At 55.8% G+C, this 26363-nt stretch overlaps 1 protein-coding gene across 1 annotated transcript in view; it reads left to right on the forward strand.

Annotated features, from left to right (window-relative positions):
• The first annotated feature begins 1705 nt into the window (after window positions 1-1705).
• LOC132814488 (mucin-2-like) overlaps window positions 1706-26363 on the forward strand; it is a 123716-nt gene continuing 99058 nt past the window's right edge. The window contains exons 1-5 of the mRNA XM_060823495.1: window positions 1706-1712; window positions 7112-7198; window positions 8284-8382; window positions 10193-10291; window positions 12323-12409. Coding sequence (XP_060679478.1) covers window positions 7114-7198; window positions 8284-8382; window positions 10193-10291; window positions 12323-12409 — 370 coding nt within the window. The 5' untranslated portion in view covers window positions 1706-1712; window positions 7112-7113. The remainder of the gene's footprint in view (window positions 1713-7111; window positions 7199-8283; window positions 8383-10192; window positions 10292-12322; window positions 12410-26363) is intronic.

Here is a 26363-nt window from a genome sequence, read left to right on the forward strand (position 1 = left end):
GGGGAGTGGGGGGAGCCAGGGGATGGTACACACTGCTGTTACTGAGGGGGGTGAGGGGAGCCAGGGGATGGTACACACTGCTGTTACTGAGGGGCTGGGGGGGGGGGTAGGGAGGGGATGGTACACACTGCTGTTACTGGGGGGTGGTGGGGGGAGGGAGGGGATGGTACACACTGCTGTTACTGAGGGGGGGTGGGAGGGTACACACTGCTGTTACTGAGGGGGGAGTGGGTCAGGGAGGGGAATACCATTGAATGTCTGGGGGGTGATGTGATTAACTCTCTCTCTCTCTCCCTCTATCCAGCGGCACAAACCCCAACAACATCATCGTTGACGACAAACTCAGGACAGAGTCTCCGAGGACAACGGGCTCTCTCTCCCCTCGCCCCAGCGTAACCCAGGGTGAGTGACCTTCCCCCACCCCACAGTCCTTCATTCACGCTGCCCCCTGACCCCATCCCCTGTCCCAGAGCAGACAGTGAGGGGGTGACCTGCCTCAGTCTCCAGCATATCCCCTCAAGGCCTCCAGCGCGACCTTGTCAGGGTCATCTGGGGGACAGGGACCATCACATGACTGAGCTGGTCTTTAGGATGGAGGGCGACCGAGATGGATGCAAATCCCGAATCCTGGATCTCAGGAATGGGAATTATGTGGATCTGGGATGGGCATCTGGATGGGGGACTGGACTCGGAAGGGTTTACCGGACATGGGCCAGATTCTGGTAAACGGGACAGGGTGAGACTGGGATACTGGGATAGCAGGGACAGGTTGGGCAGAATGGTCTATTTCCCTTCTGTTGAACTCTATGAGTCGATGTGCGGATTCGGCCATGGTTAGATTTCATTTGAGTGTTACCTGTTGACCCCCTAAGCCCCCTGTATCCAGGGGGTCTCCCTTCCCCCATCGGGGGGGATGGTACACACTGCTGTTACTGAGGGGGGGGGTGGGGTGAGGGAGGGGATGGTACACACTGCTGTTACTGAGGGGGGTGGGGGGTGGGGGAGGGACGGGATGGTACACACTGCTGTTACTGAGGTGGGTGGGGGATAGGGAGGGGATGGTACACACTGCTGTTACTGAGGGGGGTTGGGGGAGGGAGGGGATGGTACACACTGCTGTTACTGAGGGGGGGTGGGGGGGGAGGGAGGGGATGGTACACACTGCTGTTACTGAGGGGTGGGGGGGGAGGGAGGGGATGGTACACACTGCTGTTACTGAGGGGGGGTGGGGGGAGGGAGGGGATGTTTGTGGGTGTGGGGCCGGGGGCTGCTTTGTCCCTGGATGGTGTGGAGCTTCTCGAGTGTTGTTGGAGCTGCCCCCACCCAGGGGCAAGTGGGGAGTATTCCCTCCCCCCTCCTGCCTTGGGCCTTGTCGATGGGGGGGGACAGGCTTTGGGGGGAGTCAGGAGGGGAGTCACTCGCTGCAGGATTCCCAGCCTCTGACCTGCTCTTGGAGCCGCTGGGTTGAGGTGGTGGGTCCTGGTGGGTTTCTGGTCAGTGGTCACCCCCAGGATGTTGGGGGGTGGGGGGGGGAGGGGGGAGACAGGGATGGGAACCCATTGAGTATCCGGGGGGGGCGTGATGGTGGCGATGTGATTAACTCTCTCTCTCTCTCTCCATTTCCAGGAACGCAATCCCCAACACCAACTACACGGATGACAGACATGGCAGAGGAACATCCCGAACTCACCCCTACCCAGCCATAACCCAGGGTGAGTGACCTTTCCCCACCCCACAGTCCTTCATTCACACTGCCCCCTGACCCATCCCTGTCCCAGAGCAGACAGTGAGGGGGTGACCTGCCTCAGTCTCCAGCATATGGGTGCAGGAAAGTGCACCCACCTCCAGCCCCTCCAAGACCGTGTTAGGGAACTGGAGCTGGAGTTGGATGAACTGCGGATCATTCGGGAGGCAGAGGAGGTCATAGATCAGAGGTTTAGGGAAGTAGTTACTCCGAAAGTTATAGAGAGATGGGTGACAGTGAGGGGGGAGTGGGAGGAAGCAGCCAGTGCAGGGACCCCCTGCGGTCATTCCCCTCAAGAACAAGTATACCGTTTTGGATACTTGTGGGGGGATGTCTTACCAGGGGTAAGCAACGAGGTTCAGGCCTCTGGCACGGAGCCTGGCCCGTTGCTCAGAAGGGAAGGGTGGAGAAAGGTAGAGTGATAGTTCTTGGGGACTCAATAGTGAGGGGCACAGACAGACGGTTTTGTGGGGGCGACAGGGACTCACGTTTGGTATGTTGCCTCCCAGGTGCAAGGGTACGTGATGTCGCTGATCGTGTTTTCCGGGTCCTTAAGGGGGGAGGGGGAGCAGCCCCAGATCGTGGTCCACGTTGGCACCAACGACATAGGTAGGAAGAGGGGTGAGGATGTCAGACAGGCTTTCAGGGAGCTAGGTAGGAAGCTCAGAGCTACAACGAACAGAGTTGTTGTCTCTGGTTTGTTACCCGTGCCACGTGATAGAGAGTCGAGGAATAGGGAGAGAGAACAGTTAAATGCGTGGCTACAGGCATGGTGCAGGAGGGAGGGATTCCGGTTTCTGGACAACTGGGGTTCTTTCTGGGAAGGTGGGACCTCTATAAAAAGGATGGTCTACACCTGAACCTGAGGGGCACCAGTATCCTTGGGGAGGTTTGCTAGTGCTCTTTGGGAGGGTTTAAACTAACTCTGCAGGGACATGGGAACCTGGACTGTAGCTTTAGGGTACAGGACCTTGAGTGTAGGGAGGTTAGGAACATGGCATCGATCTCGAAGGAGGGTGCCTGTAAACAGAAGGGTGGCTTGAAGTGTGTATACTTCAATGCCAGAAGTATAAGAAATAAGGTAGGTGAACTTGCAGCGTGGGTTGGGACCTGGGACTTCGATGTTGTGGCCATTACAGAGACGTGGGTAGAACAGGGACAGGAATGGCTGTTGCAGGTTCCAGGGTTTAAATGTTTTAGTAGGATCAGAGATGGGGGTAAAAGAGGGGGAGGTGTGGCATTGCTTGTCAAAGACAGTATCACAGCAGTGGAATGGACAATGGAAGAGGACTTGCCATCTGAGGTAGTTTGGGCTGAGGTTAGAAATAGGAAAGGTGAGGTCACCCTGTTAGGTGTTTTCTACAGGCCTCCTAATAGTCCGAGAGACGTAGAGGAAAGTATTGCGAGGATGATTCAGGAGAAGAGTGAAGGTAGCAGGGTGGTTGTTATGGGGGACTTTAACTTCCCAGATATTGACTGGAGAGCTATAGCTCGAGGTCGTTAGATGGGTCGGTGTTTGTCCAATGTGTGCAGGAGGGTTTCCTGACACAATATGTAGACAGGCCAACAAGAGGTGAGGCCATACTGGATTTGGTTCTAGGTAATGAACCAGGCCAGGTGTTAGACTTGGAGGTAGGTGAGCACTTCGGGGACAGTGACCACAACTCGGTGACTTTTACTCTAGTGATGGAGAGGGATAAGTGTGCACTGCAGGGCAAGAGTTATAGCTGGGGGCAGGGAAATTATGATGCGGTGAGGCATGACTTAGGATGTATGGCTTTTAAAAGTAGGCTTCAATGGAAGGGCACAAATGATATACGGAGCTTGTTCAAGGAGCAGCTATTGGGTGTCCTTGATAAGTATGTACCTGTCAGGCAGGGAGGGAAGGGCCTTGTGAGGGAGCCGTGGTTTAGTAAGGAATTGGAATCCCTTGTTAAAGGGAAGAGGGCGGCCTATGTAAAGATGAGGCGTGACAGGTTCAGTTGGGGCGATTGAGAGTTATAAGGTAGCCAGGAAGGATCTAAAGAGAGAGCTAAGAGCAGCGAGGAGGGGACATGAAAAGTCCTTAGTTGGTAGGATTAGGGAAAACCCAAAGGCTTTCTATAGGTATGTCAGGAATAAAAGGATGACTCAAAGTTTGTGCGAAGATTTGTAGCTCGGGTGCTTGTTGTTGTGGTTCTGTTTGCTGAGCTGGAAGTTTTTGTTGCAAACGTTTCGTCCCCTGGCTAGGAGACATCATCAGTGCTCTGGAGCCTCCTGCGAAGCGCTTCTTTGATGTTTCTTCCGGTATTTATAGTGGTCTGTCCTTGTCGCTTCCGGGTGTCAGTTTCAGCTGTCCGCTGTAGTGGTTGGTATATTGGGTCCAGGTCGATGTGTTTGTTGATGGAGTTTGGGGATGAATGCCATGCCTCTAGGAATTCCCTGGCTGTTCTCTGTCTGGCTTGCCCTATGGTAGTAGTGTTTTCCCAGTCGAATTCATGTTGCTTGTTGTCTGAGTGTGTGGCTACTAGGGATAGCTGGTCATGTCGTTTCGTGGCTAGTTGGTTTTCATGGATGCGGATTGTTAGCTGTCTTCCTGTTTGTCCTATATAGTGTTTTGTGCAGTCCTTGCATGGGATTTTATAAACTACATTAGTTTTGCTCATGCTGGGTATTGGCTCCTTTGTTCTAGTGAGTTGTTGTCTGAGCATGGCTGTTGGTTTGTGTGCCGTTATGAGTCCTAAGGGTCGCAGTAGTCTGGCTGTCAGTTCTGAAACGCTCCTGACGTATGGTAGTGTGGCTAGTCCTTTTGGTTGTGGCATGTGCTCGTTCCGTGGTCTATCTCTTAGGCATCTGGTGATAAAGTTGCGTGGGTATCCGTTTTCGGCGAATACCTTGTATAGGTGTTCCTCTTCCTCTTTTCGCAGTTCTGGTGTACTGCAGTGTGTTGTGGCTCTTTTGAATAGTGTCCTGATGCAGCTTCGTTTGTGTGTGTTGGGGTTGAATCAAACTCTGGGTCAGATACGTCGATGACACTTTCGTAATCATCAAAAACACGGAAATAGAAGAAACACACCGAATCATCAACGCCACACTCACAGGAATCCGATTCACGAGAGAAGAGGAAAAGGATAGCCAACTCCCATTCCTAGACGTGTTAGTAGAGAGAACACCCAACGGAGAATTCACCACAAGGGTACACAGGAAACCAACACACACAGACCAAGTCCTAAACTATGAAAGTAACCACCCCAACACACACAAACGAAGCTGCATCAGGACACTATTCAAAAGAGCCACAACACACTGCAGTACACCAGAACTGCGAAAAGAGGAAGAGGAACACCTATACAAGGTATTCGCCAAAAAACGGATACCCACGCAACTTTATCACCAGATGCCTAAGAGATAGACCACGGAACGAGCACATGCCACAACCAAAAGGACTATCCACACTACCATACATCAGGAGCGTTTCAGAACTGACAGCCAGACTACTGCGACCCTTAGGACTCATAACAGCACACAAACCAACATCCACACTCAGACAACAACTTACTAGAACAAAGGAGCCAATACCCAGCATGAGCAAAACTAATGTAGTTTATAAAATCCCATGCAAGGACTGCACAAAACACTATATAGGACAAACAGGAAGACAGCTAACAATCCGCATACATGAACATCAGCTAGCCACGAAATGACACGACCAGCTATCCCTAGTAGCCACACACTCAGACAACAAGCAACATGAATCCGACTGGGAAAAACACTACTACCATAGGGCAAGCCAGACAGAGAACAGCCAGGGAATTCCTAGAGGCATGGCATTCATCCACAAACTCCATCAACAAACACATCGACCTGGACCCAATATACCAACCACTACAGCGGACAGCTGAAACTGACACCCGGAAGCGGCAAGGACAGACCACTATAAATACCGGAAGAAACATCAAAGAAGCGCTTCGCAGGAGGCTCCAGAGCACCGATGATGTCGCCTAGCCAGGGGACGCAACGTTTGCAACAAAAACTTCCAGCTCAGCGAACAGAACCACTACAAAGAATGGCTAGGGTAGGTATCGGTCCAGTCAAGGATAGTAGTGGGAAGTTGTGCGTGGAGGCGGAGGAGATTGGAGAGACACTAAATCAATACTTTTTGTCAGTATTCACTCAGGAACAGGACATTGTTGCTGGTGTGAATATTGAGTCAGAAGTGATTCGAATGGATGACCTTGAGGTACGTAGGGAAGAGGTCTGGGGAATACTGGAAAGGGTGAAAATAGATAAGTCCCCTGGGCCTGATGGCATTTATCCTAGGATTCTCTGGGAAGCTAGGGAGGAGATAGCGGAGCCATTGGCCTGGATTTTTATGTCTTCGTTGTCTACAGGAATAGTGCCAGAAGACTGGAGGATGGCGAATGTGGTTCCCTTATTCAAGAAGGGGAGTAGGATAGCCCTAGTAACTATAGGCCAGTGAGTCTCACTTCTGTGGTGGGCAAAGTCTTAGAGAGAATTGTAAGGGATAGGATTTATGAACATCTGGATAGGAATAATGTGATCAAGGATAGTCAGCATGGTTTTGTGAAGGGCAGGTCGTGCCTCACAAACCTTATTGAGTCCTTTGAGAAGGTGACTAAGGAGGTGGACAAGGGTAAAGCAGTGGATGTGGTGTATATGGATTTTAGCAAGGCGTTCGATAAGGTTCCCCATGGTAGGCTACTGCAAAAAATACAGAGGTATGGCATTGAGGGTGAGTTGGAGGTTTGGATTAGGAATTGGCTGGCTGGAAGGAGACAGAGGGTAGTAGTTGATGGTAAAGGTTAACCTTGGAGTGCAGTTACTAGCGGCGTTCCGCAAGGATCTGTTTTGGACCATTGCTGTTTGTCATTTTTATAAATGACCTGGAGGAAGGGCTAGAAGGCTGGGTGAGCAAGTTTGCGGATGATACGAAAGTCGGTGGAGTTGTTGACAGTGAGGAAGGATGTGGCAGGTTACAGCGGGATATAGATAAGCTGCAGAGCTGGGCAGAAAGGTGGCAAATGGAGTTCAATGTAGCTAAGTGTGAAGTGATTCACTTTGGTAGGAGTAACAAGAAGATGGATTCCCTCCCCCCTCCTGCCTTGGGCCTTGTCGATGGGGGGGACAGGCTTTGGGGGGAGTCAGGAGGGGAGTTACTCGCTGCAGGATTCCCAGCCTCTGACCTGCTCTTGGAGCCGCTGGGTTGAGGTGGTGGGTCCTGGTGGGTTTCTGGTCAGTGCTGACCCCCAGGATGTTGGGGGGTGGGGGGGGAGGGGGGAGACAGGGATGGGAACCCCATTGAGTATCCGGGGGGGGGATGTGATGGTGGCGATGTGATTAACTCTCTCTCTCTCTCTCCATTTCCAGGAATGCAATCCCCAACACCAACTACACGGATGACAGACATGGCAGAGGAACATCCCGCACTCACCCCTACCCAGCCCATAACCCAGGGTGAGTGACCTTTCCCCCACCCCGCTGTCCTTCATTCACACTGCCCCCTGACCCATCCCCTGACCCAGAGCAGACAGTGAGGGGGTGACCTGCCTCAGTCTCCAGCATATCCCCCTCAAGGCCTCCAGCGCGACCTTGTCAGGGTCATCTCGGGGAGAGGGACCATCACATGACTGAGCTGGTCTTTAGGATGGAGGGTGACCGAGATGGATGCAAATCCCGAATCCTGGATCTCAGGAATGGGAATTATGTGGATCTGGGATGGGCATCTGGATGGGGACTGGACTCGGAAGGGTTTACCGGGACATGGGCCAGATTCTGGTAAACGGGACAGGGTGAGACTGGGATACTGGGATAGCAGGGACAGGTTGGGCAGAATGGTCTATTTCCCTTCTGTCAGACTCTATGAGTCGATGTGCGGATTCGGCCATGGTTAGATTTCATTTGGGTGTTCCCTGTTGACCCCCTCAGTCCCCTGTATCCAGGGGGTCTCCCTCCCCCATCAAGGGGGGGATGGTACACACTGCTGTTATTGAGGGGAGTGGGGGGAGGGAGCGGATGGTACACACTGCCGTTACTGAGGTGGGTGGGGGGGAGGGGATGGTACACACTGCTGTTACTGAGGGGTTGGGGGGGGAGGGGATGGTACACACTGCTGTTACTGAGGGGGGGTGGGGAGGAGGGGATGGTACACACTGCTGTTACTGAGGGGGGTGGGGGGGAGGGGATGGTACACACTGCTGTTACTGAGGGGGGGTCGGGGGAGGGGATGGTACACACTGCTGTTACTGAGGGAGGGGATGATACACACTGCTGTTACTGAGGGGGGTGGGGGGAGAGAGGGGATGGTACACACTGCTGTTACTGAGGGGGGTGGGGGGGAGGGAGGGGATGGTACACACTGATGTTACTGAGGGGGGTGGGGGGGAGGGGATGGTACACACTGCTGTTACTGAGGGGGGGTCGGGGGGAGGGGATGGTACACACTGCTGTTACTGAGGGGGGTGTGGGTCAGGGAGGGGAATACCATTGAATGTCTGGGGGGGATGATGTGATTAACTCTCTCTCTCTCTCCCCATATCCAGCGGCACAAAACCCAACAACATCATCGTTGACGACAAACTCAGGACAGAGTCTCCCCAGGACAACGGGCTCTCTCTCCCCTCGCCCCAGCGTAACCCAGGGTGAGTGACCTTCCCCCACCCCACAGTCCTTCATTCACGCTGCCCCCTGACCCATCCCCTGTCCCAGAGCAGACAGTGAGGGGGTGACCTGCCTCAGTCTCCAGCATATCCCCCTCAAGGCCTCCAGCGCGACCTTGTCAGGGTCATCTGGGGGAGAGGGACCATCACATGACTGAGCTGGTCTTTAGGATGGAGGGCGACCGAGATGGATGCAAATCCCGAATCCTGGATCTCAGGAATGGGAATTATGTGGATCTGGGATGGGCATCTGGATGGGGACCTGACTAGGAAGGATTTACCGGGACATGGGCCAGATTCTGGTAAACGGGACAGGGTGAGACTGGGATACTGGGATAGCAGGGACAGGTTGGGCAGAATGGTCTGTTTCCCTTCTGTCAGACTCTATGAGTCGATGTGCGGATTCGGCCATGGTTAGATTTCATTTGAGTGTTACCTGTTGACCCCCTCAGCCCCTTGTATCCAGGGGGTCTCCCTTCCCCCATCAGGGGGGGATGGTACACACTGCTGTTATTGAGGGGGGGTGGGGGGGAGGGGATGGTACACACTGCTGTTACTGAGGGGGGGTGGGGGGGAGGGGATGGTGCACACTGCTGTTACTGAGGGGGGGTGGGGGGGATGGAGGGGATGGTACACACTGCTGTTACTGAGGGGGGGTGGGGGGAGCGAGGGGATGGTACACACTGCTGTTACTGAGGGGGGTGGGGGGAGGGAGGGGACGGTACACACTGCTGTTACTGGGGGGGTGGGGGGGAGGGAGGGGATGGTACACACTGCTGTTACTGAGGGGAGTAGGGGGAGGGAGGGAATGGTACACACTGCTGTTACTGAGGGGGGTGGGGGGGAGGGAGGGGACGGTACACACTGCTGTTACTGGGGGGGTGGGGGGGAGGGAGGGGATGGTACACACTGCTGTTACTGAGGGGGGTGGGGGGACGGAGGGGATGGTACACACTGCTGTTACTGAGGGGGGTGGGGGGAGGGAGGGGACGGTACACACTGCTGTTACTGAGGGGGGTGGGGGGAGGGAGGGGATGGTACACACTGCTGTTACTGAGGGGGGAGGGGGGAGGTAGGGGATGGTATACACTGCTGTTACTGAGGGGGGTGGGGGGAGGGAGGGGATGGTACACACTGATGTTACTGAGGGGGGGTGGGGGGAGGGAGGGGATGGTACACACTGCTGTTACTGAGGGAGGGGATGATACACACTGCTGTTACTGAGGGGGGGTGGGGGGAGGGAGGGTATGGTACACACTGATGTTACTGAGGGGGGTGGGGGGGAGGGGATGGTACACACTGCCGTTACTGAGGGAGGGGATGATACACACTGATGTTACTGAGGGGGGTGGGGGGGAGGGGATGGTACACACTGCCGTTACTGAGGGGGGGTGGGGGGAGGGAGGGGATGGTACAGACTGCCATTACTGAGGGGGGTGGGGGGAGGGAGGGGATGGTACACACTGCTGTTACTGAGGGGGGTGGGGGGGAGGGAGGGGATGGTACACACTGCTGTTACTGAGGTGGGGGTGGGGGTGGGAGATGATGGTACACACTGCTGTTACTGAGGGGGGGTGGGGGCAGGGAGGGGATGATACACAATGCTGTTACTGAGGGGGGGTGGGGGGAGGGAGGGGATGGTACACACTGCTGTTACTGAGGGGGGAGTGGGTCAGGGAGGGGATGGTACACACTGCTGTTACTGAGGGGGGAGTGGGTCAGGGAGGGGAATACCATTGAATGTCTGGGGGGGATGATGTGATTAACTCTCTCTCTCTCTCCCTCTATCCAGCGGCACAAAACCCAACAACATCATCGTTGACGACAAACTCAGGACAGAGTCTCCCCAGGACAACGGGCTCTCTCTCCCCTCGCCCCAGCGTAACCCAGGGTGAGTGACCTTCCCCCACCCCACAGTCCTTCATTCACGCTGCCCCCTGACCCATCCCCTGTCCCAGAGCAGACAGTGAGGGGGTGACCTGCCTCAGTCTCCAGCATATCCCCCTCAAGGCCTCCAGCGCGACCTTGTCAGGGTCATCTGGGGGAGAGGGACCATCACATGACTGAGCTGGTCTTTAGGATGGAGGGCGACCGAGATGGATGCAAATCCCGAATCCTGGATCTCAGGAATGGGAATTATGTGGATCTGGGATGGGCATCTGGATGGGGACCTGACTAGGAAGGATTTACCGGGACATGGGCCAGATTCTGGTAAACGGGACAGGGTGAGACTGGGATACTGGGATAGCAGGGACAGGTTGGGCAGAATGGTCTGTTTCCCTTCTGTCAGACTCTATGAGTCGATGTGCGGATTCGGCCATGGTTAGATTTCATTTGAGTGTTACCTGTTGACCCCCTCAGCCCCTTGTATCCAGGGGGTCTCCCTTCCCCCATCAGGGGGGGATGGTACACACTGCTGTTATTGAGGGGGGGTGGGGGGGAGGGGATGGTACACACTGCTGTTACTGAGGGGGGGTGGGGGGGAGGGGATGGTGCACACTGCTGTTACTGAGGGGGGGTGGGGGGGGATGGAGGGGATGGTACACACTGCTGTTACTGAGGGGGGGTGGGGGGAGCGAGGGGATGGTACACACTGCTGTTACTGAGGAGGGTGGGGGGAGGGAGGGGATGGTATACACTGCTGTTACTGAGGGGGGGTTGGGGGGGGGAGGGAGGGGATGGTACACACTGCTGTTACTGAGGGGGGTGGGGGGAGGGAGGGGATGGTACACACTGATGTTACTGAGGGGAGTAGGGGGAGGGAGGGAATGGTACACACTGCTGTTACTGAGGGGGAGTAGGGGGAGGGAGGGAATGGTACACACTGCTGTTACTGAGGGGGGTGGGGGGAGGGAGGGGACGGTACACACTGCTGTTACTGGGGGGGGTGGGGGGGGGAGGGAGGGGATGGTACACACTGCTGTTACTGAGGGGGGTGGGGGGACGGAGGGGATGGTACACACTGCTGTTACTGAGGGGGGTGGGGGGAGGGAGGGGATGGTACACATTGCTGTTACTGTGGGGGGTGGGGGGAGGGAGGGGATGGTACACACTGCTGTTACTGAGGGGGGTGGGGGGAGGGAGGGGATGGTACACACTGCTCTTACTGAGGGGGGAGGGGGGAGGTAGGGGATGGTATACACTGCTGTTACTGAGGGGGGTGGCGGGGAGGGAGGGGATGGTACACACTGCTGTTACTGAGGGGGGGGGGGGAGGGAGGGGATGGTACACACTGCTGTTACTGAGGGGGGGGGGGGAGGGAGGGGATGGTACACACTGCTGTTACTGAGGGGGTGTGGGGGAGGGAGGGGATGGTACACACTGCTGTTACTGAGGGTGGTTGGGGGGAGGGAGGGGATGGTACACACTGCTGTTACTGAGGGGGGTGGGGGGAGGGAGGGGATGGTACACACTGCTGTTACTGAGGGGGGGTGGGAGGGTACACACTGCTGTTACTGAGGGGGGGTGGGGGGAGGGAGCGAGGGGATGGTACACACTGCTGTTACTAAGGTGGGGGTGGTGGGGGGAGGGAGGGGATGTTTGTGGGTGTGGGTCCGGGGGCTGCTTTGTCCCTGGATGGTGTGGAGCTTCTCGAGTGTTGTTGGAGCTGCCCCCACCCAGGGGCAAGTGGGGAGTATTCCCTCCCCCCTCCTGCCTTGGGCCTTGTCGATGGGGGGGACAGGCTTTGGGGGGAGTCAGGAGGGGAGTCACTCGCTGCAGGATTCCCAGCCTCTGACCTGCTCTTGGAGCCGCTGGGTTGAGGTGGTGGGTCCTGGTGGGTTTCTGGTCAGTGGTAACCCCCAGGATGTTGGGGGGTGGGGGTGGGGAGGGGGGAGACAGGGATGGGAACCCCATTGAGTATCCGGGGGGGGGCGTGATGGTGGCGATGTGATTAACTCTCTCTCTCTCTCTCCATATCCAGGAACGCAATCCCCAACACCAACTACACGGATGACAGACATGGCAGAGGAACATCCCGCACTCACCCCTACCCAGCCCATAACCCAGGGTGAGTGACCCCCCCACACTGCTGTTACTGGGGGGGGTGGGGGGAGCGAGGGGATGGTACACACTGCTGTTACTGAGGGGGGTGGGGTCGGGAGGGGATGGTATCCCTCAGTTATGCCACACACAGAGCACTGTCAGAGGGTCAGTGCTGAGGGAGTGGTCACTGTCGGAGGGTCACTGCTGAGGGAGTGGGCACTGTCGGAGGGTCAGTGCCGAGGGAGTGGGCACTGTCGGAGGGTCAGTGCTGAGGGAGTGGGCACTGTCGGAGGGTCAGTGCTGGGGGAGTGGGCACTGGCGGAGGGTCAGTGCTGAGGGAGTGGGCACTGTAGGAAGGTCAGTGCTGAGGGAGTGGGCATTGTCGGAGGGTCAGTGCTGAGGGAGTGGGCACTGTCGGAGGGTCAGTGCTGAGGGAGTGGGCACTGGCGGAGGGTCAGTGCTGAGGGAGTGGGCACTGGTGGAGGGTCAGTGCTGAGGGAGTGGGCACTGTCGGAGGGTCAGTGCTGATGGTGTTTGGTGTTTATTTCCAGATGCTCAGAGTAGTGTCCGAATCCCATTCCCGCATTTAGTTTGAGCTGGAGGGTGCACGTCCCTCAGCTCTCTGTCTGACGACTATCCAGCAGCATATTCCATCGTTCCTATCTCAGTATTCCGAATATGATCCCCAATCCAGAGGTTATCCCCATTGGGAGATTGTGAACAGATTGAGGCAGGTTTCTCTTGAGAAGAGGCAGCTGAGAGGGTGACCTGATCGAGGGATTTACGATTCTGAAAGGGGGGTTCACTCGGGGAGATGGAGAGAAGATGGTTCCACTTGGGGGCGGGGGCGGGGTAGTGGAACGAGGGGCCATCAGTAGAAGACAGTCCCGAACAAATCCCATTGGGAATTCAGGAGAAGCATCTTCACCCAGAGGGTGGGGGAGAGAGGTGGGAGGGAGGGGTGTGGTTGGAAATGTGAGACTCACTCCCACAGGGAGTTGGGGGAGGGATGTGAGACTCACTCCCACTGGGAGTTGGAGGGGGGATAATGTGAGACTCACTCCCGCTGGGAGTTGGAGGGGGAAATGTGAGACTCACTCCCGCTGGGAGTTGGAGGGGGAAATGTGAGACTCACTCCCACAGGAAGTTGGAGTGGGATAATGTGAGACTGACCCTCAGCTGTCAGTCTGATGGGTATTCGGCAGCATATTCCTATCGCTGGCAGAAAGTCTGTTGGCAACGTGTGACGCCTCTCTGCCCTGGAGGTCACTCTCACTGTACGGTCAACATTTTTATTCAAGGTTTTGGCTGTGAGTTCATCTGTACAGCGAGGAACTCCGTGGGTGAAAAGGATTCTGATCCCGTACGACTGGATATTCAGTGTGAGAGTCCCACTCACCAACAAACTCTCACAGCCATGGTGGCTCAGTGGTTAGCACTGCTGCCTCACAGCACCAGGGACCCAAGTGGGTGACGGTCTATATGGAGTTTGCGGATTTTTCCCGTGTCTGTGTGGGTTTCATCCTATAGCCCCAAGATGTGCAGGTCAGGAAAATTGGCTGTGCTAAATTGTCCATAGTGTTAGATGCATTAGTCAGAGGGAAATGGATCTGGGTGAGTTATTTGTGGGCGGGTCGGTGTGGACTGGTTGGGCCAAAGGGCCTCTTTCCACACTGTAGGGAATCTAATCTAATTATACTGACCTAACACTTCATGTCTCTCCTTATCTCTGGGCCCTCCTCCAACCCCTACACCCCCTCCCTGTCTCTGTAACCCCCTCCAGCCCCTACCCCCTCCCTATCTCTGTAACCCCCTCCAGCCCCTACCCCCTCCCTATCTCTGTAACCCCCTCCAACCCCTACACCCCCTCCCTGTCTCTGTAACCCCCTCCAGCCCCTACCCCCTCCCTATCTCTGTAACTCCCTCCAGCCCCTACACTCCCTCCCTATCTCTGTAACCCCCTCCAGCCCCCTACACCCCCCCCTATCTCTGTAACCCCCTCCAGCCCCTATACCCTCCCTATCTCTGTAACCCCTCCAGCCCCTACACCCTCCCTATCTCTGTAACCCCCTCCAGCCCCTACACCCCCCTCCCTATCCCTGTAACCCCCTCCAGCCCCTACACCTCCTCCCTATCTCTGTAACCCCCTCCAGCCCCTACACCCCCTCCCTATCTCTGTAACCCCTCCAGCCCCCTACACCCCCTCCCTATCCCTGTAACCCCCTCCAGCCCCTACACCCCCTCCCTATCTCTGTAACCCCCTCGAGCCCCTACACCCCCTCCCTATCTCTGTCACCTCCTCCAGCCCCTACACCTCCTCCCTATCTCTGTAACCCCCCTCCAGCCCCTACACCCCCTCCCTATCTCTGTAACCCCCTCCAGCCCCTACACCCCCTCCCTATCTCTGTAACCCCCTCCAGCCCCTACACCCCCTCCCTATCTCTGTAACCCCCCTCCAGCCCCTACACCCCCTCCCTATCTCTGTAACCCCCTCCAGCCCCTACACCCCCTCCCTATCTCTGTCACCTCCTCCAGCCCCTACACCCCCTCCCTATCTCTGTAACCCCCTCCAGCCCCTACACCCCCTCCCTATCTCTGTAACCCCCTCCAGCCCCTACACCCCCTCCCTATCTCTGTCACCTCCTCCAGCCCCTACACCCCCTCCCTATCTCTGTCACCTCCTCCAGCCCCTACACCCCCTCCCTATCTCTGTCACCTCCTCCAGCCCCTACACCCCCTCCCTATCTCTGTAACCTTCTACAATCCCAGACTCTCAAGTATCCCCCAATTCCCAGCGTTCCACCATTGGGGCTGTGCCTCACGTGCCTGGGGGGTCAGAGCTTTGGAATACCCTCCGGAAATCTTTCCACCTTCTCTCTCTCCCTCTCTCTCTCACTCAGTCTCTGTCTCTCTCTCTCATACTTTCTCATGGTTTCTGTCTCTCTCTCCATCTCTCCCTCACTCTCTCTCCCTCTCTTTCTCTCTCTCTCTCTCTCTCCCTCCCTCCCCCACTCTGTCCCTCCCTCCCACTGTCTCTGCTCCTTACAGCTGAACACTGACTGAATGTTTCGGGTCCTCTCTCCCTGACCCCTCCTGAGGTGACTGAGGTGTGACCTTCTCGAGAGTGACCCAGAGTGAATGGCTCACTCTGTCTGTGTGTTCACTTTCAGATAAACCTCGCAATGTCAGTATCTCACTGACCGAGGGACACCAAGGCAGACTGCAGGAAGGGGACTCTGTTACCTTACGGTGTGATGTTCTCTATACTCAACCAGCCGTCACTGGGTATTCCTGGTATCAGGACGGAACTCGGCTCCCCAGCGCTTGGAGTCAAACCATGGAAATCAGAAACATCACCTTCTCGCAGTTTGGGGAATATTTCTGTGAAGCGAGAAACACCATTGGGAGCGGCAGGTCGGAGGGGATTGAACTGAGAGGACAGTGTAAGTGCCACAGATCTCAGTGGGGAGGGTTATTGGGGGAACAGAGTCTCGTTCAGGTACCCCTGACATGGCAGTGAGGAATTACTCCCGGGAGGAAGGGGATAACCAGAGGGAGATGGAGGGAAGGCCTAAGGCAACACAATGGGAGGTGAGCACAAGTGGAAAACTGGGAGCACTGTGCACAGCTCCCCAGACTGTATATCCCTCAGTTAGACCCACACACACACAGCACTGTGCACAGCTCCCCAGACTGTATATCCCTCAGTTAGACCCACACACACAGCACTGTGCACAGCTCCCCAGACTGTATACCCCTCAGTTAGACCCACACACACAGCACTGTGCACACCTCCCCAGACTGTATACCCCTCAGTTAGACCACACTCACATCACTGTGCACAGCTCCCCAGACTGTATACCCCTCAGTTAGACCCACACACACAGCACTGTGCACACCTCCCCAGACTGTATACCCCTCAGTTAGACCACACTCACATCACTGTGCACAGCTGCCCAGACTGTATACCCCTCAGTTAGACCCACACACACAGCACTGTGCACACCTCCCCAGACTGTATACCCCTCAGTTAGACCACACACACAGCACTGTGCACAGCTCCCCAGACTGTATACCCCTCAGTAAGACCCACACACACAGCACTGTGCACAGCTCCCCAGACTGTATACCCCTCAGTTAGACCCACACACACACAGCACTGTGCACAGCTCCCCAGACTGTATACCCCTCAGTTAGACCCACACACACAGCACTGTGCACAGCTCCCCAGACTGTATACCCCTCAGTTCGACCCACACACACAGCACTGTGCACAGCTCCCCAGACTGTATACCCCTCAGTTAGACCCACACACACAGCACTGTGCACAGCTCCCCAGACTGTATACCCCTCAGTTAGACCCACACACACAGCACTGTGCACAGTTCCAAAGACTGTATACCCATCAGTTAGACCCACACACACAGCACTGTGCACACCTCCCCAGACTGTATACCCCTCAGTTAGACCCACACACACACAGCACTGTGCACACCTCCCCAGACTGTATACCCCTCAGTTAGACCCACACACACAGCACCGTGCACACCTCCCCAGACTGTATACCCCTCAGTTAGACCCACACACACAGCACTGTGCACAGCTCCCCAGACTGTATACCCCTCAGTTAGACCCACACACACAGCACTGTGCACAGTTCCCCAGACTGTATATCCCTCAGTTAGACCCACACACACAGCACTGTGCACACCTCCCCAGACTGTATATCCCTCAGTTAGACCCACACACACAGCACTGTGCACACTTCCCCAGACTGTATATCCCTCAGTTAGACCCACACACACAGCACTGTGCACACCTCCCCAGACTGTATATCCCTCAGTTAGACCCACACACACAGCACTGTGCACAGCTCCCCAGACTGTATACCCCTCAGTTAGACCCACACACACAGCACTGTGCACAGTTCCCCAGACTGTATATCCCTCAGTTAGACCCACACACACAGCACTGTGCACACCTCCCCAGACTGTATATCCCTCAGTTAGACCCACACACACAGCACTGTGCACAGCTCCCCAGACTGTATACCCCTCAGTTAGACCCACACACACAGCACTGTGCACAGCTCCCCAGACTGTATACCCCTCAGTTAGACCCACACACACAGCACTGTGCACAGCTCCCCAGACTGTATACCACTCAGTGAGACCCACACTCACAGCACTGTGCACACCTCCCCAGACTGTATATCCCTCAGTTAGACCCACACACACAGCACTGTGCACAGCTCCCCAGACTGTATACCCCTCAGTTAGACCCACACACACAGCACTGTGCACAGTTCCAAAGACTGTATACCCCTCAGTTAGACCCACACACACAGCACTGTGCACACCTCCCCAGACTGTATACCCCTCAGTTAGACCCACACACACAGCACTGTGCACAGCTCCCCAGACTGTATACCCCTCAGTTAGACCCACACACACAGCACTGTGCACAGCTCCCCAGACTGTATACCCCTCAGTTAGACCCACACACACAGCACTGTGCACAGTTCCCCAGACTGTATACCCCTCAGTTAGACCCACACTCACAGCACTGTGCACAGCTCCCCAGACTGTATACCCCTCAGTTAGACCCACACACACAGCACTGTGCACAGCTCCCCAGACTGTATACCCCTCAGTTAGACCCACACACACAGCACTGTGCACAGTTCCCCAGACTGTATACCCCTCAGTTAGACCCACACTCACAGCACTGTGCACACCTCCCCAGACTGTATACCCCTCAGTTAGACCCACACACACAGCACTGTGCACACTTCCCCAGACTGTATATCCCTCAGTTAGACCCACACACACAGCACTGTGCACAGCTCCCCAGACTGTATACCCCTCAGTTAGACCCACACTCACAGCACTGTGCACACCTCCCCAGACTGTATATCCCTCAGTTAGACCCACACACACAGCACTGTGCACAGCTCCCCAGACTGTATACCCTCAGTTAGACCCACACACACAGCACTGTGCACAGTTCCAAAGACTGTATACCCATCAGTTAGACCCACACACACAGCACTGTGCACACCTCCCCAGACTGTATACCCCTCAGTTACACCCACACACACAGCACTGTGCACAGCTCCCCAGACTGTATACCCCTCAGTTAGACCCACACACACAGCACTGTGCACAGCTCCCCAGACTGTATACCCCTCAGTTAGACCCACACACACAGCACTGTGCACAGCTCCCCAGACTGTATACCCCTCAGTTAGACCCACACACACAGCACTGTGCACACCTCCCCAGACTGTATATCCCTCAGTTAGACCCACACACACAGCACCGTGCACAGCTCCCCAGACTGTATACCCCTCAGTTAGACCCACACACACAGCACCGTGCACACCTCCCCAGACTGTATATCCCTCAGTTAGACCCACACACACAGCACTGTGCACACCTCCCCAGACTGTATACCCCTCAGTTAGACCCACACACACAGCACTGTGCACAGTTCCCCAGACTGTATATCCCTCAGTTAGACCCACACACACAGCACTGTGCACAGCTCCCCAGACTGTATATCCCTCAGTTAGACCCACACACACAGCACTGTGCACAGCTCCCCAGACTGTATACCCCTCAGTTAGACCCACACACACACAGCACTGTGCACACCTCCCCAGACTGTATAACCCTCAGTTAGACCCACACACACACAGCACTGTGCACAGCTCCCCAGACTGTATACCCCTCACTTAGACCCACACACACAGCACTGTGCACACCTCCCCACACTGTATACCCCTCAGTTAGACCCACACACACAGCACTGTGCACAGCTACCCAGACTGTATACCCCTCAGTTAGACCCACACACACAGCACTGTGCACAGCTCCCCAGACTGTATATCCCTCAGTAACACCCACACACACAGCACTGTGCACAGCTCCCCAGACTGTATATCCCTCAGTTAGACCCACACACACAGCACTGTGCACAGCTCCCCAGACTGTATATCCCTCAGTTAGACCCACACACACACAGCACTGTGCACACCTCCCCAGACTATATACCCCTCAGTTAGACCCACACACACAGCACTGTGCACAGCTCCCCAGACTGTATACCCCTCAGTTAGACCCACACACACACAGCACTGTGCACAGCTCCCCAGACTGTATACCCCTCAGTTAGACCCACACACACACAGCACTGTGCACACCTCCCCAGACTGTATATCCCTCAGTTAGACCCACACACACAGCACTGTGCACAGTTCCCCAGACTGTATACCCCTCAGTTAGACCCACACACACAGCACTGTGCACACCTCCCCAGACTGTATACCCCTCAGTTAGACCCACACGCACACAGCACTGTGCACACCTCCCCAGACTGTATATCCCTCAGTTAGACCCACACACACAGCACTGTGCACAGCTCCCCAGACTGTATATCCCTCAGTTAGACCCACACACACACAGCACTGTGCACAGTTCCCCAGACTGTATATCCCTCAGTTACACCCACACACACAGCACTGTGCACAGCTCCCCAGACTGTATATCCCTCAGTTAGATCCACACACACAGCACTGTGCACAGCTCCCCAGACTGTATACCCCTCAGTTAGACCCACACACACAGCACTGTGCACACCTCCCCAGACTGTATATCCCTCAGTTAGATCCACACACACAGCACTGTGCACAGCTCACCAGACTGTATACCCCTCAGTTAGACCCACACACACAGCACTGTGCACACCTCCCCAGACTGTATATCCCTCAGTTACACCCACACACACACAGCACTGTGCACAGCTCCCCAGACTGTATATCCCTCAGTTAGACCCACACACACAGCACTGTGCACACCTCCCCAGACTGTATACCCCTCAGTTAGACCCACACACACAGCACTGTGCACACCTCCCCAGACTGTATACCCCTCAGTTAGACCCACACACACAGCACTGTGCACAGATCCCCAGACTGTATACCCCTCAGTTAGACCCACACTCACAGCACTGTGCACAGCTCCCCAGACTGTATACCCCTCAGTTAGACCCACACACACAGCACTGTGCACAGCTCCCCAGACTGTATACCCCTCAGTTAGACCCACACACACAGCACTGTGCACAGTTCCCCAGACTGTATACCCCTCAGTTAGACCCACACTCACAGCACTGTGCACACCTCCCCAGACTGTATACCCCTCAGTTAGACCCACACACACAGCACTGTGCACACTTCCCCAGACTGTATATCCCTCAGTTAGACCCACACACACAGCACTGTGCACAGCTCCCCAGACTGTATACCCCTCAGTTAGACCCACACTCACAGCACTGTGCACACCTCCCCAGACTGTATATCCCTCAGTTAGACCCACACACACAGCACTGTGCACAGCTCCCCAGACTGTATACCCCTCAGTTAGACCCACACACACAGCACTGTGCACAGTTCCAAAGACTGTATACCCATCAGTTAGACCCACACACACAGCACTGTGCACACCTCCCCAGACTGTATACCCCTCAGTTACACCCACACACACAGCACTGTGCACAGCTCCCCAGACTGTATACCCCTCAGTTAGACCCACACACACAGCACTGTGCACAGCTCCCCAGACTGTATACCCCTCAGTTAGACCCACACACACAGCACTGTGCACAGCTCCCCAGACTGTATACCCCTCAGTTAGACCCACACACACAGCACTGTGCACACCTCCCCAGACTGTATATCCCTCAGTTAGACCCACACACACAGCACCGTGCACAGCTCCCCAGACTGTATACCCCTCAGTTAGACCCACACACACAGCACCGTGCACACCTCCCCAGACTGTATATCCCTCAGTTAGACCCACACACACAGCACTGTGCACACCTCCCCAGACTGTATACCCCTCAGTTAGACCCACACACACAGCACTGTGCACAGTTCCCCAGACTGTATATCCCTCAGTTAGACCCACACACACAGCACTGTGCACAGCTCCCCAGACTGTATATCCCTCAGTTAGACCCACACACACAGCACTGTGCACAGCTCCCCAGACTGTATACCCCTCAGTTAGACCCACACACACACAGCACTGTGCACACCTCCCCAGACTGTATAACCCTCAGTTAGACCCACACACACACAGCACTGTGCACAGCTCCCCAGACTGTATACCCCTCAGTTAGACCCACACACACAGCACTGTGCACACCTCCCCAGACTGTATACCCCTCAGTTAGACCCACACACACAGCACTGTGCACAGTTCCCCAGACTGTATATCCCTCAGTTAGACCCACACACACAGCACTGTGCACAGCTCCCCAGACTGTATACCCCTCACTTAGACCCACACACACAGCACTGTGCACACCTCCCCACACTGTATACCCCTCAGTTACACCCACACACACAGCACTGTGCACAGCTACCCAGACTGTATACCCCTCAGTTAGACCCACACACACAGCACTGTGCACAGCTCCCCAGACTGTATATCCCTCAGTAACACCCACACACACAGCACTGTGCACAGCTCCCCAGACTGTATATCCCTCAGTTAGACCCACACACACAGCACTGTGCACAGCTCCCCAGACTGTATATCCCTCAGTTAGACCCACACACACACAGCACTGTGCACACCTCCCCAGACTATATACCCCTCAGTTAGACCCACACACACAGCACTGTGCACAGCTCCCCAGACTGTATACCCCTCAGTTAGACCCACACACACACAGCACTGTGCACAGCTCCCCAGACTGTATACCCCTCAGTTAGACCCACACACACACAGCACTGTGCACACCTCCCCAGACTGTATATCCCTCAGTTAGACCCACACACACAGCACTGTGCACAGTTCCCCAGACTGTATACCCCTCAGTTAGACCCACACACACAGCACTGTGCACACCTCCCCAGACTGTATATCCCTCAGTTAGACCCACACACACAGCACTGTGCACAGCTCCCCAGACTGTATATCCCTCAGTTAGACCCACACACACACAGCACTGTGCACAGTTCCCCAGACTGTATATCCCTCAGTTACACCCACACACACAGCACTGTGCACAGCTCCCCAGACTGTATATCCCTCAGTTACACCCACACACACAGCACTGTGCACAGCTCCCCAGACTGTATATCCCTCAGTTAGATCCACACACACAGCACTGTGCACAGCTCCCCAGACTGTATACCCCTCAGTTAGACCCACACACACAGCACTGTGCACACCTCCCCAGACTGTATATCCCTCAGTTAGATCCACACACACAGCACTGTGCACAGCTCACCAGACTGTATACCCCTCAGTTAGACCCACACACACAGCACTGTGCACACCTCCCCAGACTGTATATCCCTCAGTTACACCCACACACACACAGCACTGTGCACAGCTCCCCAGACTGTATATCCCTCAGTTAGACCCACACACACAGCACTGTGCACACCTCCCCAGACTGTATACCCCTCAGTTAGACCCACACACACAGCACTGTGCACACCTCCCCAGACTGTATACCCCTCAGTTACACCCACACACACAGCACTGTGCACACCTCCCCAGACTGTATATCCCTCAGTTAGACCCACACACACAGCACTGTGCACAGCTCCCCAGACTGTATACCCCTCAGTTAGACCCACACACACAGCACTGTGCACAGCTCCCCAGACTGTATACCCCTCAGTTAGACCCACACACAGACAGCACTGTGCACACCTCCCCAGACTGTATATCCCTCAGTTAGACCCACACACACAGCACTGTGCACACCTCCCCAGACTGTATACCCCTCAGTTAGACCCACACACACAGCACTGTGCACAGCTCCCCAGACTGTATACCCCTCAGTTAGACCCACACACACACAGCACTGTGCACAGCTCCCCAGACTGTATACCCCTCAGTTAGACCCACACACACACAGCACTGTGCACAGTTCCAGACTCTGTATCCCTCAGTCAGACCCACACTCGGAGCACCGTGCACAGTTCCAGTCTCTGTATCCCTCAGTCAGACCCAGACTCGGAGCACTGTGCACAGATCCAGCCTCTGTATCCCTCAGTCAGACCCACACTCGGAGCACCGTGCACAGTTCCAGTCTCCGTATCCCTCAGTCAGACCCACACTCGGAGCACCGTGCACAGTTCCAGTCTCTGTATCCCTCAGTCAGACCCACACTCGGAGCACCGTGCACAGTTCCAGTCTCCGTATCCCTCAGTCAGACCCACACTCGGAGCACCGTGCACAGTTCCAGTCTCTGTATCCCTCAGTCAGACCCACACTCGGAGCACCGTGCACAGTTCCAGTCTCCGTATCCCTCTGTCAGACCCACACTCGGAGCACCGTGCACAGTTCCAGTCTCCGTATCCCTCAGTCAGACCCACACTCGGAGCACCGTGCACAGTTCCAGTCTCCGTATCCCTCAGTCAGACCCACACTCGGAGCACCGTGCACAGTTCCAGTCTCCGTATCCCTCAGTCAGACCCACACTCGGAGCACCGTGCACAGTTCCAGTCTCCGTATCCCTCAGTCAGACCCACACTCGGAGCACCGTGCACAGTTCCAGTCTCCGTATCCCTCAGTCAGACCCACACTCGGAGCACCGTGCACAGTTCCAGTCTCCGTATCCCTCAGTCAGACCCACACTCGGAGCACCGTGCACAGTTCCAGTCTCTGTATCCCTCAGTTAGACCCACACTCGGAGCACCGTGCACAGTTCCAGTCTCCGTATCCCTCAGTTAGACCCACACTCGGAGCACCGTGCACAGTTCCAGTCTCTGTATCCCTTAGTTAGACCCACACTCGGAGCACCGTGCACAGTTCCAGTCTCTGTATCCCTCAGTTAGACCCACACTCGGAGCACCGTGCACAGTTCCAGTCTCTGTATCCCTCAGTCAGACCCACACTCGGAGCACCGTGCACAGATCCAGTCTCCGTATCCCTCAGTCAGACCCACACTCGGAGCACCGTGCACAGTTCCAGTCTCCGTATCCCTCAGTTAGACCCACACTCGGAGCACCGTGCACAGTTCCAGTCTCCGTATCCCTCAGTCAGACCCACACTCGGAGCACCGTGCACAGTTCCAGTCTCTGTATCCCTCAGTCAGACCCACACTCGGAGCACCGTGCACAGTTCCAGTCTCTGTATCCCTCAGTCAGACCCACACTCGGAGCACCGTGCTCAGTTCCAGTCTCTGTATCCCTCAGTCAGACCCACACTCGGAGCACCGTGCACAGTTCCAGTCTCTGTATCCCTCAGTTAGACCCACACTCGGAGCACCGTGCACAGTTCCAGTCTCTGTATCCCTCAGTCAGACCCACACTCGGAGCACCGTGCACAGTTCCAGTCTCCGTATCCCTCAGTCAGACCCACACTCGGAGCACCGTGCACAGTTCCAGTCTCTGTATCCCTCAGTCAGACCCACACTCGGAGCACCGTGCACAGTTCCAGTCTCTGTATCCCTCAGTCAGACCCACACTCGGAGCACCGTGCACAATTCCAGTCTCTGTATCCCTCAGTCAGACCCACACTCGGAGCACCGTGCACAGTTCCAGTCTCCGTATCCCTCAGTTAGACCCACACTCGGAGCACCGTGCACAGTTCCAGTTTCCGTATCCCTCAGTTAGACCCACATTCGGAGCACAGTGCACAGTTCCAGTCTCCGTATCCCTCAGTTAGACCCACACTCGGAGCACTATGAACAGTTCCAGTCTCCGTATCCCTCAGTGAGACCCACACTCGGAGCACCGTGCACAGTTCCAGTCTCTGTATCCCTCAGTCAGACCCACACTCGGAGCACCGTGCACAGTTCCAGTCTCTGTATCCCTCAGTTAGACCCACACTCGGAGCACCGTTCACAGTTCCAGGCTCCGTATCCCTCAGTTAGACCCACACTCGGAGCACCGTGCACAGTTCCAGTCTCCGTATCCCTCAGTTAGACCCACACTCGGAGCACCGTGCACAGTTCCAGTCTCCGTATCCCTCAGTTAGACCCACACTCGGAGCACCGTGCACAGTTCCAGTCTCTGTATCCCTCAGTCAGACCCACACTCGGAGCACTGTGCACAGATCCAGCCTCTGTATCCCTCAGTCAGACCCACACTCGGAGCACCGTGCACAGTTCCAGTCTCCGTATCCCTCAGTCAGACCCACACTCGGAGCACCGTGCACAGTTCCAGTCTCTGTATCCCTCAGTCAGACCCACACTCGGAGCACCGTGCACAGTTCCAGTCTCCGTATCCCTCAGTCAGACCCACACTCGGAGCACCGTGCACAGTTCCAGTCTCTGTATCCCTCAGTTAGACCCACACTCGGAGCACCGTTCACAGTTCCAGTCTCCGTATCCCTCAGTCAGACCCACACTCGGAGCACCGTGCACAGTTCCAGTCTCCGTATCCCTCAGTCAGACCCACACTCGGAGCACCGTGCACAGTTCCAGTCTCTGTATCCCTCAGTCAGACCCACACTCGGAGCACCGTGCACAGTTCCAGTCTCCGTATCCCTCAGTCAGACCCACACTCGGAGCACCGTGCACAGTTCCAGTCTCTGTATCCCTCAGTTAGACCCACACTCGGAGCACCGTTCACAGTTCCAGTCTCCGTATCCCTCAGTTAGACCCACACTCGGAGCACCGTGCACAGTTCCAGTCTCCGTATCCCTCAGTTAGACCCACACTCGGAGCACCGTGCACAGTTCCAGTCTCCGTATCCCTCAGTCAGACCCACACTCGGAGCACCGTGCACAGTTCCAGTCTCTGTATCCCTCAGTCAGACCCACACTCGGAGCACCGTGCACAGTTCCAGTCTCTGTATCCCTCAGTCAGACCCACACTCGGAGCACCGTGCACAATTCCAGTCTCTGTATCCCTCAGTCAGACCCACACTCGGAGCACCGTGCACAGTTCCAGTCTCCGTATCCCTCAGTTAGACCCACACTCGGAGCACCGTGCACAGTTCCAGT

This window comes from Hemiscyllium ocellatum, unplaced genomic scaffold (assembly GCF_020745735.1).
Source record: "Hemiscyllium ocellatum isolate sHemOce1 unplaced genomic scaffold, sHemOce1.pat.X.cur. scaffold_836_pat_ctg1, whole genome shotgun sequence".
Lineage (NCBI taxonomy): Eukaryota > Metazoa > Chordata > Chondrichthyes > Orectolobiformes > Hemiscylliidae > Hemiscyllium > Hemiscyllium ocellatum.